The 12,927-nt window shown below is 39.3% G+C and overlaps 3 protein-coding genes across 3 annotated transcripts; all 3 read right to left on the bottom strand.

Moving 5' to 3' along the window:
• Positions 1-577: 577 nt before the first annotated feature.
• Positions 578-3,980, bottom strand: LOC146320408 (uncharacterized). The gene is made up of 3 exons (XM_084728645.1): positions 3,618-3,980; positions 2,495-2,839; positions 578-2,102 (listed from the first exon to the last, which is right to left on the bottom strand). The coding sequence occupies exons 1-3, from the start codon at positions 3,787-3,789 to the stop codon at positions 685-687; spliced, it is 1,935 nt and encodes a 644-aa protein (XP_084584771.1). The 5' UTR covers positions 3,790-3,980; the 3' UTR covers positions 578-684.
• Positions 3,981-4,900: 920 nt separating this feature from the next.
• Positions 4,901-8,534, bottom strand: LOC146320407 (uncharacterized). The gene is made up of 3 exons (XM_084728649.1): positions 8,170-8,534; positions 7,080-7,391; positions 4,901-6,210 (listed from the first exon to the last, which is right to left on the bottom strand). The coding sequence occupies exons 1-3, from the start codon at positions 8,339-8,341 to the stop codon at positions 5,189-5,191; spliced, it is 1,506 nt and encodes a 501-aa protein (XP_084584775.1). The 5' UTR covers positions 8,342-8,534; the 3' UTR covers positions 4,901-5,188.
• Positions 8,535-9,623: 1,089 nt separating this feature from the next.
• On the bottom strand, positions 9,624-12,321 carry LOC146320406 (uncharacterized). The gene is made up of 2 exons (XM_084728662.1): positions 12,015-12,321; positions 9,624-11,146 (listed from the first exon to the last, which is right to left on the bottom strand). The coding sequence occupies exons 1-2, from the start codon at positions 12,139-12,141 to the stop codon at positions 9,876-9,878; spliced, it is 1,398 nt and encodes a 465-aa protein (XP_084584788.1). The 5' UTR covers positions 12,142-12,321; the 3' UTR covers positions 9,624-9,875.
• Positions 12,322-12,927: the final 606 nt, after the last annotated feature.

The raw sequence follows: 12,927 nt of genomic DNA, 5'->3' as shown, positions 1-12,927 counted from the left end.
ATCTTTTTATTTATGTTTTACACAGCGTCCCAAATTTTTTTTTTTATTGTAGTACACACCACTCTAGGAACACATTATTGCTGAGCCTAATTAATCTGACCTCAACACCCTTAATTACATTGGAAGTGTTTTTTTTTTTTAATCAACTTTCAATTTGTCATAGATGTGAAATTGAAAAGCAAAGTGAGCTACAAGTCCATACATATAAACAATTTGGGTTTAGAGCACTGAAAAAAAGCATGATTTTCATAAACAGACCTTTAGCAAAACCAACAACCATTAACATGCACTGCTTTCACAGCGAATCTATTATTTTTCTTCCAATTGGGATTGAATTACGTTTCAATAAATATTGTTGATAACAGAAATAAAAGTAACACAGTCACATGAAGGGAAACTTTACACTATAGACATCTAATCTTCATGGAAAACATTTACATTCAGTCACAGAGATGTTGTCCAGCAAACGCATACTTCATTCTGTAGGTGAACAAGTCTCCATGGGAGTTTCAGATTGATGGTTTCTCCTGTGTGTATTGATCCTTAGATGGGTTTTCAAGTAGGTGATTTAAGTAATACTTTTTCCCACAAATTATGTGGCTTCTCACTTCTGTCAGTTCTTGTGTGTTTTGCCCACAATCCTGTATAACTGAATCATCTCCCACATATTTTGCAAAAACAAGGTTACTTGTCTGTATGAGATTCTATGTGTTCTGCCAAATCAGATGCATCAACAAATATTTTCCCACAGGTGTTGCACACGTATGGCTTCTCACCTGTGTGGGTTCTCATGTGGACTGACAAGTTACTACTCTGTCTGAAAGCCCTACCACATATTTTACAAGTGAATGGCTTCTCCCCTGTATGGATTCTTAAATGAACGTTTAATGCTGATATCTGACAGAATCTTTTCCCACAGGTGTTGCAAGAATACGGCTTCTCGCCTGTGTGGGCTCTTCTCAGGTGGAAAGTCAAGTGACCACTATATGTGAAAGCTCTCCCACACGTTGTGCAAATATAGGGCTTCTCACCCGTGTGGATTCTCATATGAATCGACAAGGTACTTCGAAATCTAAAATCTTTTCCGCATGTTTTGCAAACGTATGGCTTCTCACCCGTGTGGATTCTCATGTGGACTATCAACTCAGGTCTAGCTCTGAAATCTTTCCCACATGTTTTGCAAGTAAATGGCTTCTCGCCTGTGTGGATCCTCATATGCCTTATGAATACTGTAGTGTCACGGAATGTTTTTCCACAGGTGCTGCAAAGGTACGGCTTCTCACCTGTGTGGATTAATGTATGTCTTTTCAGTTTTGACATTACAGTGAATCCTTTGCCACAGGTCTTGCAAAGGTATGGCTTCTCGCCAGTGTGGGCTCTTCTAATGTGGACTGCCAAGTCACCACTCTTTCGAAAAGTACTCCAGCATGTTGTGCAGGTAAAGGGCTTCTCATCAGTGTGGGCTCTTCTCATGTGAGCCGACAAGTTACTACTCTGTCTGAAAGCTCTTCCACATGTTTTACAATTAAATGGCTTCTCGCCTGTGTGGATTCTTAAATGCACGTTTAATGTTGATATCTGACTGAATCTTTTCCCACAGGTGTTGCAATAATATGGTTTCTCACCTGTGTGGATTCTCATGTGAGCATTCAATTTTGACTGACAGTCAAAGGCTTTTCCACATGTGTCACATTTGAAAGACATGGTAAAGTTACTCTGGCTTCTCTTTTTGTGATGTCTTTTCTTTGGTTTTGGCTCTGTGTTTCTGGTTGGTTCTGGGTTTTCATGCTTGTCTCCTTTCTGATTTTGGCTCTCAGCAACACGAAAGTTGTGAAAGAGGAGCTGGTGGTCACTGTTTGGTTTTGCTTCATTGTGTTCACTGTGGTCACTTTCCTCATAAGTAGGAATCAACATGAAGGTATCCATCTCCTGCTTCAATACAAGCTGCTCTCCTGCCTGACTGGTGCACAGTTCCTCCTGTTCCTCTTTAATCTGTGGAGGATCTGGCTTCTCTTGGTCCAGACTGGAGTTCCTCTCCTGGTTACAGAGCTGCTGGTCAGGGAGAACCTCCTCTTCTTTACAGACATGTGGCTGTGAGAGCTCTGTGGAGACAGAGAACAAAAGGAAAATGATACTATTGTGAAAGTGAAGAAAAACATGCAGACATAACTACTGAACCACAACAGTACTTGCAGTTGGGCTCTAACTATTTTAGAAACCTGTTTTTCTTTGAGCTAATGCCAAAGTATTTACCAGTGTGGACAAGTCATCACCCTGTGTTAAAGTTGTGTCACATGTTTTACAAGTAAACAACTTCTCACCTATTTGGATTCTTAAAATAAACATTTAATGCTTTCCCTACAGGTTTTGCAAGAATATGGCTTCTCACCTGAGTGGCTTCTATTGTGAGCACTCAATTTTAACTGAGACACAAAAGCTTTTCTAAAAGTGTCACATTTGCAATTACAGTGAATCTTTTGCATGGCAGACTTACTGTGACTTCTCTTTGGTTTTGGCTTAGTGCTTCCAGTTGATTCCGAGTCTCCATGATTGTCTCCTTTGTGTTCATTAACATGAGAGTCGTTAGAGGGGAACTGGCTGTCACTGTTTGGCTTTGTTTCACTGTGGTCACTTTCCTCATGAGAAGGCGTTAACATAAAGGTATCAGTCTCCTGCTTCAATACAAGCTGCTCTCCTGCCTGATTGGTGCACGGTTCCTGTTCCTCTTTAATCTGTAGAGGCTCTGGCTTCTCTTGGTCCAGACTGGAGTTCCTCTCCTGGTTGCAGAGCTGCTGATCGGTGAGAACCTCTTCCATAGAGACATGTGGCTGTGGGAGCTCTGGATGAACAGAGAAAAAGAAATAGGATACTACAGTGATGGTAAAGAAAAAACATGCAGACATCTTTATTGAAGCAGAACAGTACTTTACACATTTTTGTCTCTGGGGACTCTGCAGTTGACTCAGTGGGTAGATTGATACGTTCAAACAATGTCGGTTAACAGTCCATAGTACGTTCAGCTGATATTCCATGATCTACGTCCAGTAGTGCTGACTCTAGAAAGACTTCTCTTCTATTTCTAATTTGAAATTGTAATAACAGATGTGCTAAAGCAACACACCTGTTCATTTCAGCTTGTTACAGGCAATATACTGAAAATCTGTACTCAAGTAGAAGTACTGTTACATTACTGGAATATTACTCAAGTAAGAAAGAGCAGCTGCTTATGTTGTCTGGCTGTATGGGCGTCAACATCACGTTATTGATCAAATCAGGTTTGTGAACAGCCTATCAGCTGCTGTGTTGCCAAAATATCAGCAGGTGAATCCATGGCGCTGTTCATGGTGCTGAAATAACACACTTCATTTGTGACGGCCATTCATCTGAAATACTATCGCCAATACACAGTCGTCTCATAATCAAATAAATATATTTCTTATTATTGAATATTCTTTGACCAGATTCGACGAAAGCGCTATGTGTCTTTTCTGTTTTGTTTTGTTTTTTATTGAAAAAGCGTAAAATTTCCTATAAAATGACTCTGAAGACAAGAAAATCAGGCTGGCAAATCCAAACGTTTGAATGGCATAGATATAAAATAACGATGTCTTACACACCTATCCTGTGTAACTTTATTTCAGGTTTCCAGCAGATATCCAGCAGTCTGCGCTGACGGTCGATCTCTTCTTCGTACTCGACGACAGTTTTTATAAAAACTCTGAATATTTCTTCAGCAGCAGCAGTTAGTCGCTCGCTGACAAACTCTCTCAAATGATCAACTGAAGACATCGTTGCTTAATTACAAATGCAGTAATTAGCTGCAACACGACTACAGTATCTCCTTCCAGTTAATGACATGCATGCACACAGCTAGCTGCCTCGGACGCTTGCATTGTTTACTTCCGCTGTGTGCCACACTCTGAAGTTCCGGTAGAGGAAGAGCGGAAGCTGTCGTTCCGCTCTCACCTGACGGTGTTTTATTCCACACAATGCAGTGCAGTGGTTAGTACTGCTGCCTCACAGCAAGAAGGTCCTGGGCAGGGCCTTTCTAAGTGGAGTTTGCATGTTCTCCTCGTGTTGACGTGGGTTCTCCGGCTTCCTCCCACAGTCCAAAGACATGCATGCTAGGTTAATTGTTGACTCTAAATTGCCCGTAGGTGTGAGTGGTTGTCTGTCTCTATGTCTCAGCCCTGCGATGAACTGGCGACTTGTCCAGGGTGAACCCCGTCTCTGGCCCAGTGTTAGCTGGGACAGTCTCCTTTTTCTTCTTGTTACTTCGCAGTTAATGATTTTGTATATAAAAAAAACAAGCAATGGTGGAAGAGTTATTCAGATTATTTAAGTACAAATACATGGTGCCATTCCTGATGATTTTAAAATGTTACTCATGTAAAAGTAAGTAAGTGCTCTTCTGATATTACAATGACAAGACAAATTATATATATGTAAAATCTTACTTGCCAATAAACCTGATTCTTATTCTGTAGTCACAGTGCTCAGGTCATCTTAACCTATTAACCAATGGTGCTGTCTAATAAATAACAGCTATGGTAAATACCAACACATGATATGATTTCCAAATTTGTGCAAACCCCAATTCAAAAAAAGTTGTGACGCTGTGTAAAATGTAATTTAAAACAGAATGCAATGATTTGAATATATATATACATTAAGTGGTTTTTTTTTTATCAGAATTTCAATTTGTTATAGATGTGAAACTGAAAAGCAAGGTGAATTAAAACTCCACATACATAAAAGATATAGGCTTTGAGCTCTGAAAAAAAAGCTCGACATTCATAAATAGACATTTAGTAAAACCAACAACCATTAACAGGTGCTACTTTCACAGTGAATCTATTATTTTTCCTCCATTTGAGGATTGGATTACATTTTAATAAATACAGGTAATACAGTCACATGAAGGGAAGATATTAATGTCTCATCTTTATGGAAAACATTTACATTAGAGATGCAGTTACTGCAAAAGTGTATTTCATTCAGCAGGTGAACACGTCTCCACAGGAGTGTTAGGTTGATGGTTTCTTCAGTGTGTATTGATCTTCAGATGTGTTTTCAAGTAGGTGACTAAAACGTTTCCCACAAGTGATTCAATTACTTATGTGAATTCTTGTTATGATCATCAAACACTAAAACTGAATAATTTCCCACATATTTTGCAAATACAAGTCTACTTGCTTGTATGAGATTTTATATGTCTTGCCAAAGGAGATGAAGCAATAAATTTTTTCCCACAGGTGTTGCAAGAATACGGCTTCTCACCTGTGTGGGTTCTCATGTGGACTGTCAAGTGACCACTATATGTGAAAGCTCTGCCACATGTTTTGCAAGTATAGGGCTTCTCACCTGTGTGGATTCTTGTATGTCTTTTCAGTTTCGACATTACAGTGAATCCTCTCCCGCAGGTCTTGCAAAGGTATGGCTTTTCACCAGTGTGGGCTCTTCTAATATGGACTGTCAAGTCATCACTCAGTCTGAATGTACTCCCGCACATTGTGCAAGTAAAGGGTTTATCATCAGTGTGGGCTCTTCTCATGTGAGCTGACAAATCACTACTCTTTCTGAAAGCTCTTCCACATGTTTTGCAAGTAAACGGCTTCTCACCTGTGTGGATTCTTAAATGGACATTTAATGTTGACATTTGACTGTATCTTTTCCCACAGGTTTTGCAAGAATACGGTTTCTCACCTGTGTGGCTTCTGACATGTGCATTCAATTTTGACTGAAACACAAAATCTTTTCCACAAGTGTCACATTTTAAAGAAGTTTTGCCAATGTGAGTATTAGAGTGAAACTTTGGTGTGGTAAAGTTACTATGACTTCTGCTTTTATTGTGTCTTTTCTTTAGTTTTGGCCCTGTGTTTCTAGTTAATTCCGAGTCTCTGTGGTTTTCTCCTTTCTCATCTCGGCTGCCGGCTACATGAAAGGTATGAGAGAGGAGCTGGCAGTCACTGTTTGGTTCTGCTTTACTGTGGTCATTTTCCTCATGAGTAGGAGTCAACATAAAGGTCTCAGTCTCCTGCTTCAGTAAAAGCTGCTCTCCCTCCTGACTGGTGCAGAGTCCCTCCTGTTCCTGTTTAATCTGTGGAGGCTCTGAGTCCTCTTGGTACAAACTGGAGCTCCTCTCCTGGTTACAGAGCTGCTGGTCAGTGAAAACCTCCTCCTCCTTACAGACATGTGGCTGTGGGAGCTCTGGAGGAACAGAGAACAAAGGAAATTCAATACTACTGTGATGGTAAACTAAAACAGCAGAGAAAAGGTGAGGTTCAGTTTGCTCTGCACAGAAACAGCCAGTATCTCAGCTGTCTACTGAGATACTTTACCTTAATACTTTAAGTACATTTCAGAGCTGAACATTTTCACTTTTACAGGAGTAAAGTAAATTCATCAATTTAAAGTTAAATCAGTACTTCTACTTTTTTTTTTACACAAGTATCCGTACTTCTAATTGAGTAAAGACTGTGTGTACTTTTGCCACCTCTGTCAGTGGCAAGGATATAGATCATTACATGGTAAGTTACTCTTTCCAATACTTTTAATCACAGCAGTTTCCCATAGGGAAAGGCTGTCTGGTGCACAGTAAAACAGAAAATATCCTAAGTATTCTGTACACTTAGAGATGAAACAGTATGAAAATTTCATGTCATCACTATAGTGAACATAGTTATCACAGTTGTTATTATCAAGGTTTTGGTAAAATGTGCTGAAAAAGTACTGATACACACAGTAAAGTAATTTCACCAAGTTATTGTTATATCGAAAACCTCTCAATGATTTGAAATGGCATCATGTCCTTTGCAATGTCACTGTTTTCACTGCCACAAAACAAACCCACACATTACTGCTGTGCCTGGGAGACTGTTGCTAACTTTGGTTGATGCTGGACAGTATTTACCAGTGCTGGCTCTTCTAATGTGGACTGACAAGCCACCACTGACAGTTCTGTCACATGTTTTAAAAGTTAACAACTTCTCACAAGAGCTTTTTTCACAAAAGTGTCACATTTGAACATTTTTTGCTTGCATCAGTAATATGGTGAATCTTTGACATGGTAGACTTACTGTGACTTTTCTTTGGTTTTGGCTCTGTGTTTCTAGTTGATCCAGAGTCTCCATGATTATCTCTTTTTTGATCTCGGCTCTCAGCTATATGACAGCTGTCACTTTCCTCATGAGTAGGAGTCAACATAAAGGTCTCAGTCTCCTGCTTCAATACAAGCTGCTCTCCTGCCTGATTGGTGCACGGTTCCTCTTGTTCCTCTTTAATCTGTAGAGGCTCTGGCTTCTCTTGGTCCAGACTGGAGTTCCTGTCCTGGTTGCAGAGCTGCTGATCGGTGAGAACCTCTTCCATAGAGACATGTGGCTGTGGGAGCTCTGGATGAACAGAGAAAAAGAAATAGGATACTACAGTGATGGTAAAGAAAAAACATGCAGACATCTTTATTGAAGCAGAACAGTACTTTACAAATTTTTGTCTTTGGGGACTCTGCAGTTGACTCAGTGGGTAGATTGATACGTTCAAACCATGTCGGTTAACAGTCCATAGTACGTTCAGCTGATATTCCATGATCTACGTCCAGTAGTGCTGACTCTAGAAAGACTTCTCTTCTATTTCTAATTTGAAATTGTAATAACAGATGTGCTAAAGCAACACACCTGTTCATTTCAGCTTGTTACAGGCAATATACTGAAAATCTGTACTCAAGTAGAAGTACTGTTACATTACTGGAATATTACTCAAGTAAGAAAGAGCAGCTGCTTATGTTGTCTGGCTGTATGGGCGTCAACATCACGTTATTGATCAAATCAGGTTTGTGAACAGCCTATCAGCTGCTGTGTTGCCAAAATATCAGCAGGTGAATCCATGGCGCTGTTCATGGTGCTGAAATAACACACTTCAGTTGTGACGGCCATTCATCTGAAATACTATCGCCAATACACAGTCGTCTCATAATCAAATAAATATATTTCTTATTATTGAATATTCTTTGACCAGATTCGACGAAAGCGCTATGTGTCTTTTCTGTTTTTTTTTTTTTTTTATTGAAAAAGCGTAAAATTTCTTATAAACTGACTCTGAAGACAAGAAAATCAGGCTGGCAAATCCAAACGTTTGAATGGCATAGATATAAAATAACGATATCTTACACACCTATCCTGTGTAACTTTATTTCAGGTTTCCAGCAGATATCCAGCAGTCTGCGCTGACGGTCGATCTCTTCTTCGTACTCGACGACAGTTTTTATAAAAACTCTGAATATTTCTTCAGCAGCAGCAGTTAGTCGCTCGCTGACAAACTCTCTCAAATGATCAACTGAAGACATTGTTGCTTAATTACAAATGCAGTAATTAGCTGCAACACGACTACAGTATCTCCTTCCAGTTAATGACATGCATGCACACAGATAGCTGCCTCGGACGCTTGCATTGTTTACTTCCGCTGTGTGCCACACTCTGAAGTTCCGATAGAGGAAGAGCGGAAGCTGTCGTTCCGCTCTCACCTGACGGTGTTTTATTCCACACAATGCAGTGCAGTGGTTAGTACTGCTGCCTCACAGCAAGAAGGTCCTGGGCAGGGCCTTTCTAAGTGGAGTTTGCATGTTCTCCTCGTGTTGACGTGGGTTCTCCGGCTTCCTCCCACAGTCCAAAGACATGCATGCTAGGTTAATTGTTGACTCTAAATTGCCCGTAGGCGTGATTGTGAGTGTGAGTGGTTGTCTGTCTCTATGTCTCAGCCCTGCGATGAACTGGCGACTTGTCCAGGGTGAACCCCGTCTCTGGCCCAGTGTTAGCTGGGACAGGCTCCTTTTTCTTCTTGTTACTTCGCAGTTAATGATTTTGTATAAAAAAAAAAACAAACAAGCAATGGTGGAAGAGGTATTCAGATTATTTAAGTACAAATACATGGTGCCATTCCTGATGATTTTAAAATGTTACTCATGTAAAAGTAAATAAGTGCTCTTCTGATATTACAATGACAAGACAAATTATATATATGTAAAATCTTACTTGCCAATAAACCTGATTCTTATTCTGTAGTCACAGTGCTCAGGTCATCTTAACCTATTAACCAATGGTGCTGTCTAATAAATAACAGCTATGGTAAATACCAACACATGATATGATTTCCAAATTTGTGCAAACCCCAATTCAAAAAAAGTTGTGACGCTGTGTAAAATGTAATTTAAAACAGAATGCAATGATTTGAATATAGATATTAAATATATTGTTTTTGCACTGAATTCAACTGAATGTAGAACAAAAAATATTTGCAAATCATTACATTATCTTTTTATTCATGATGTACACAGCATCCAAACTATTTGCCTTATTTACATTAAGTGTTTTTTTTTTTTTATCAGAATTTCAATTTGTTATAGATGTGAAACTGAAAAGCAAGGTGAATTAAAACTCCACATACATAAAAGATATAGGCTTTGAGCTCTGAAAAAAAAGCTCGACATTCATAAATAGACATTTAGTAAAACCAACAACCATTAACAGGTGCTACTTTCACAGTGAATCTATTATTTTTCCTCCATTTGAGGATTGGATTACATTTTAATAAATACAGGTAATACAGTCACATGAAGGGAAGATATTAATGTCTCATCTTTATGGAAAACATTTACATTAGAGATGCAGTTACTGCAAAAGTGTATTTCATTCAGCAGGTGAACACGTCTCCACAGGAGTGTTAGGTTGATGGTTTCTTCAGTGTGTATTGATCTTCAGATGTGTTTTCAAGTAGGTGACTAAAACGTTTCCCACAAGTGATTCAATTACTTATGTGAATTCTTGTTATGATCATGAAACACTAAAACTGAATAATTTCCCACATATTTTGCAAATACAAGTCTACTTGCTTGTATGAGATTTTATATGTCTTGCCAAAGGAGATGAATCAATAAATTTTTTCCCACAGGTGTTGCAAGAATATGGCTTCTCACCTGTGTGGGTTCTCATGTGGACTGTCAAGTGACCACTATATGTGAAAGCTCTGCCACATGTTTTGCAAGTATAGGGCTTCTCACCTGTGTGGGTTCTCATGTGCACAGACAAGGCATTCCTAAATCTGAAATCTCTTCCACAGGTTTTACAAGTATATGGCATCTCACCCGTGTGTGTTCTCATATGCACCAACAAGTTAGGTCTAGCTCTGAAATCTTTCCCACACGTTTTACAAATAAATGGCTTCTCACCTGTGTGGACTCTCATATGTCTCATCAATAATGTAATGTCATGAAAAGTTTTCCCACAGGTGCTGCAAAGGTACGGCTTCTCACCTGTGTGGATTCTTGTATGTATTTTCAGTTTCGACATTACAGTGAATCCTCTCCCGCAGGTCTTGCAAAGGTATGGCTTTTCACCAGTGTGGGCTTTTCTAATATGGACTGTCAAGTCATCACTCAGTCTGAATGTACTCCCGCACATTGTGCAAGTAAAGGGTTTATCATCAGTGTGGGCTCTTCTCATGTGAGCTGACAAATCACTACTCTTTCTGAAAGCTCTTCCACATGTTTTGCAAGTAAACGGCTTCTCACCTGTGTGGATTCTTAAATGGACATTTAATGTTGACATGTGACTGAATCTTTTCCCACAGGTTTTGCAAGAATACGGTTTCTCACCTGTGTGGCTTCTGACGTGTGCATTCAATTTTGACTGAAACACAAAGGCTTTTCCACAAGTGTCACATTTTAAAGACGTTTTGCCAATGTGAGTATTAGAGTGAAACTTTGGTGTGGTAAAGTTACTATGACTTCTGCTTTTATTGTGTCTTTTCTTTAGTTTTGGCCCTGTGTTTCTAGTTAATTCCGGGTCTCTGTGGTTTTCTCCTTTCTCATCTCGGCTCCCGGCTACATGAAAGGTATGAGAGAGGAGCTGGCAGTCACTGTTTGGTTCTGCGTTACTGTGGTCACTTTCCTCATGAGTAGGAGTCAACATAAAGGTCTCAGTCTCCTGCTTCAGTAAAAGCTGCTCTCCCTCCTGACTGGTGCAGAGTCCCTCCTGTTCCTCTTTAATCTGTGGAGGCTCTGAGTCCTCTTGGTACAAACTGGAGCTCCTCTCCTGGTTACAGAGCTGCTGGTCAGTCACCTCCTCCTCCTCACAGACATGTGGCTGTGGGAGCTCTGGAGGAACAGAGAACAAAGGAAATTCAATACTACTGTGATGGAAAACTAAAACTGCAGAGAAAAGGTGAGGTTCAGTTTGCTCTGCACAGAAACAGCCAGTATCTCAGCTGTCTACTGAGATACTTTACCTTAATACTTTAAGTACATTTCAGAGCTGAACATTTTCACTTTTACAGGAGTAAAGTAAATTCATCAATTTAAAGTTATATCAGTACGTACTTTTTTTTTTAACACAAGTATCTGTACTTCTACTTGAGTAAAGAGTGTGTGCACTTTTGCCACCTCTGTCAGCAGCAAGGATATAGATCATTACATGGTAAGTTACTCTTTCCAATACTTTTAATCACAGCAGTTTCCCATAGGGAAAGGCTGTCTGGTGCACAGTAAAACAGAAAATATCCTAAGTATTCTGTACACTTAGAGATGAAACAGTATGAAAATTTCATGTCATCACTATAGTGAACATAGTTATCACAGTTGTTATTATCAAGGTTTTGGTAAAATGTGCTGAAAAAGTACTGATACACACAGTAAAGTAATTTCACCAAGTTATTGTTATATCGAAAACCTCTCAATGATTTGAAATGGCATCATGTCCTTTGCAATGTCACTGTTTTCACTGCCACAAAACAAACCCACACATTACTGCTGTGCCTGGGAGACTGTTGCTAACTTTGGTTGATGCTGGACAGTATTTACCAGTGCTGGCTCTTCTAATGTGGACTGACAAGCCACCACTGACAGTTCTGTCACATGTTTTAAAAGTTAACAACTTCTCACAAGAGCTTTTTTCACAAAAGTGTCACATTTGAACATTTTTTGCTTGCATCAGTAATACGGTGAATCTTTGACATGGTAGACTTACTGTGACTTTTCTTTGGTTTTGGCTCTGTGTTTCTAGTTGATCCAGAGTCTCCATGATTATCTCTTTTTTGATCTCGGCTCTCAGCTATATGACAGCTGTCACTTTCCTCATGAGTAGGAGTCAACATAAAGGTCTCAGTCTCCTGCTTCAATACAAGCTGCTCTTCCGTCTGACTGGTCCACAGTTCCTCCTGTTCCTCTTTAATCTGTAGAGGCTCTGGGTCCTCTTGGTACAAACTGAAGTTCCTCTCCTGGTTACAGAGCTGCTGATCAGTGAGAACCTCCTCCTTATAGACATGTTGCTGTGGAAGCTCTGGAGGAACAGAGATAAAGTAACAGGATACTACTAAAAAAACAAAACAAATAAAAATAAAAACAAAAACAAGCAGAGATCATTATTAAACCGCAACAGTTCAGTTGGGCTCTCACTATTTTAGGAAACAATTTTTCTTTTGGCTCTCTGCAGGTGACTCAACGGAGAAACTGAATAAGTTTAAACTGTTATTCATCAATCCACCCAATTCCAATAGTGCTAGCCCAGCCCAGCGGTTTTCAAACTTTATTTTTCTAACATTCCTCACTTCAGAAGTTGAAAAAGTTAATTACCTACAACACGTAACACATATTTTATTTTATTTTATTTATTTATTTTAGCAATTATTAAGAATGATAGGGGAAGCAACTAATAAAAAATTATCCATGTTTAATTTGAGTGAAATAAGGTTCAACTTGCTTGTATGACCAGCAAAGTCTTGTTTGTTTTTCCCCTACATAAATCAAATTAATTTCACTTCATATTTTTCCCTTGGACTCCACCTGACTCGCTCTGTACCCCACATTTTGAGAACCACCTCCCTGAACTTACCTTTAATTTCTATTTTGAGATTTTAAGAATAAAATGCAACACGTCAGTT

The sequence above is a fragment of the Lutjanus erythropterus genome, chromosome 10, assembly GCF_056507025.1.
Source record: "Lutjanus erythropterus isolate fLutEry1 chromosome 10, fLutEry1.hap2, whole genome shotgun sequence".
NCBI lineage: Eukaryota > Metazoa > Chordata > Actinopteri > Lutjaniformes > Lutjanidae > Lutjanus > Lutjanus erythropterus.
This window is presented reverse-complemented; position numbering and strand designations above follow the sequence as displayed.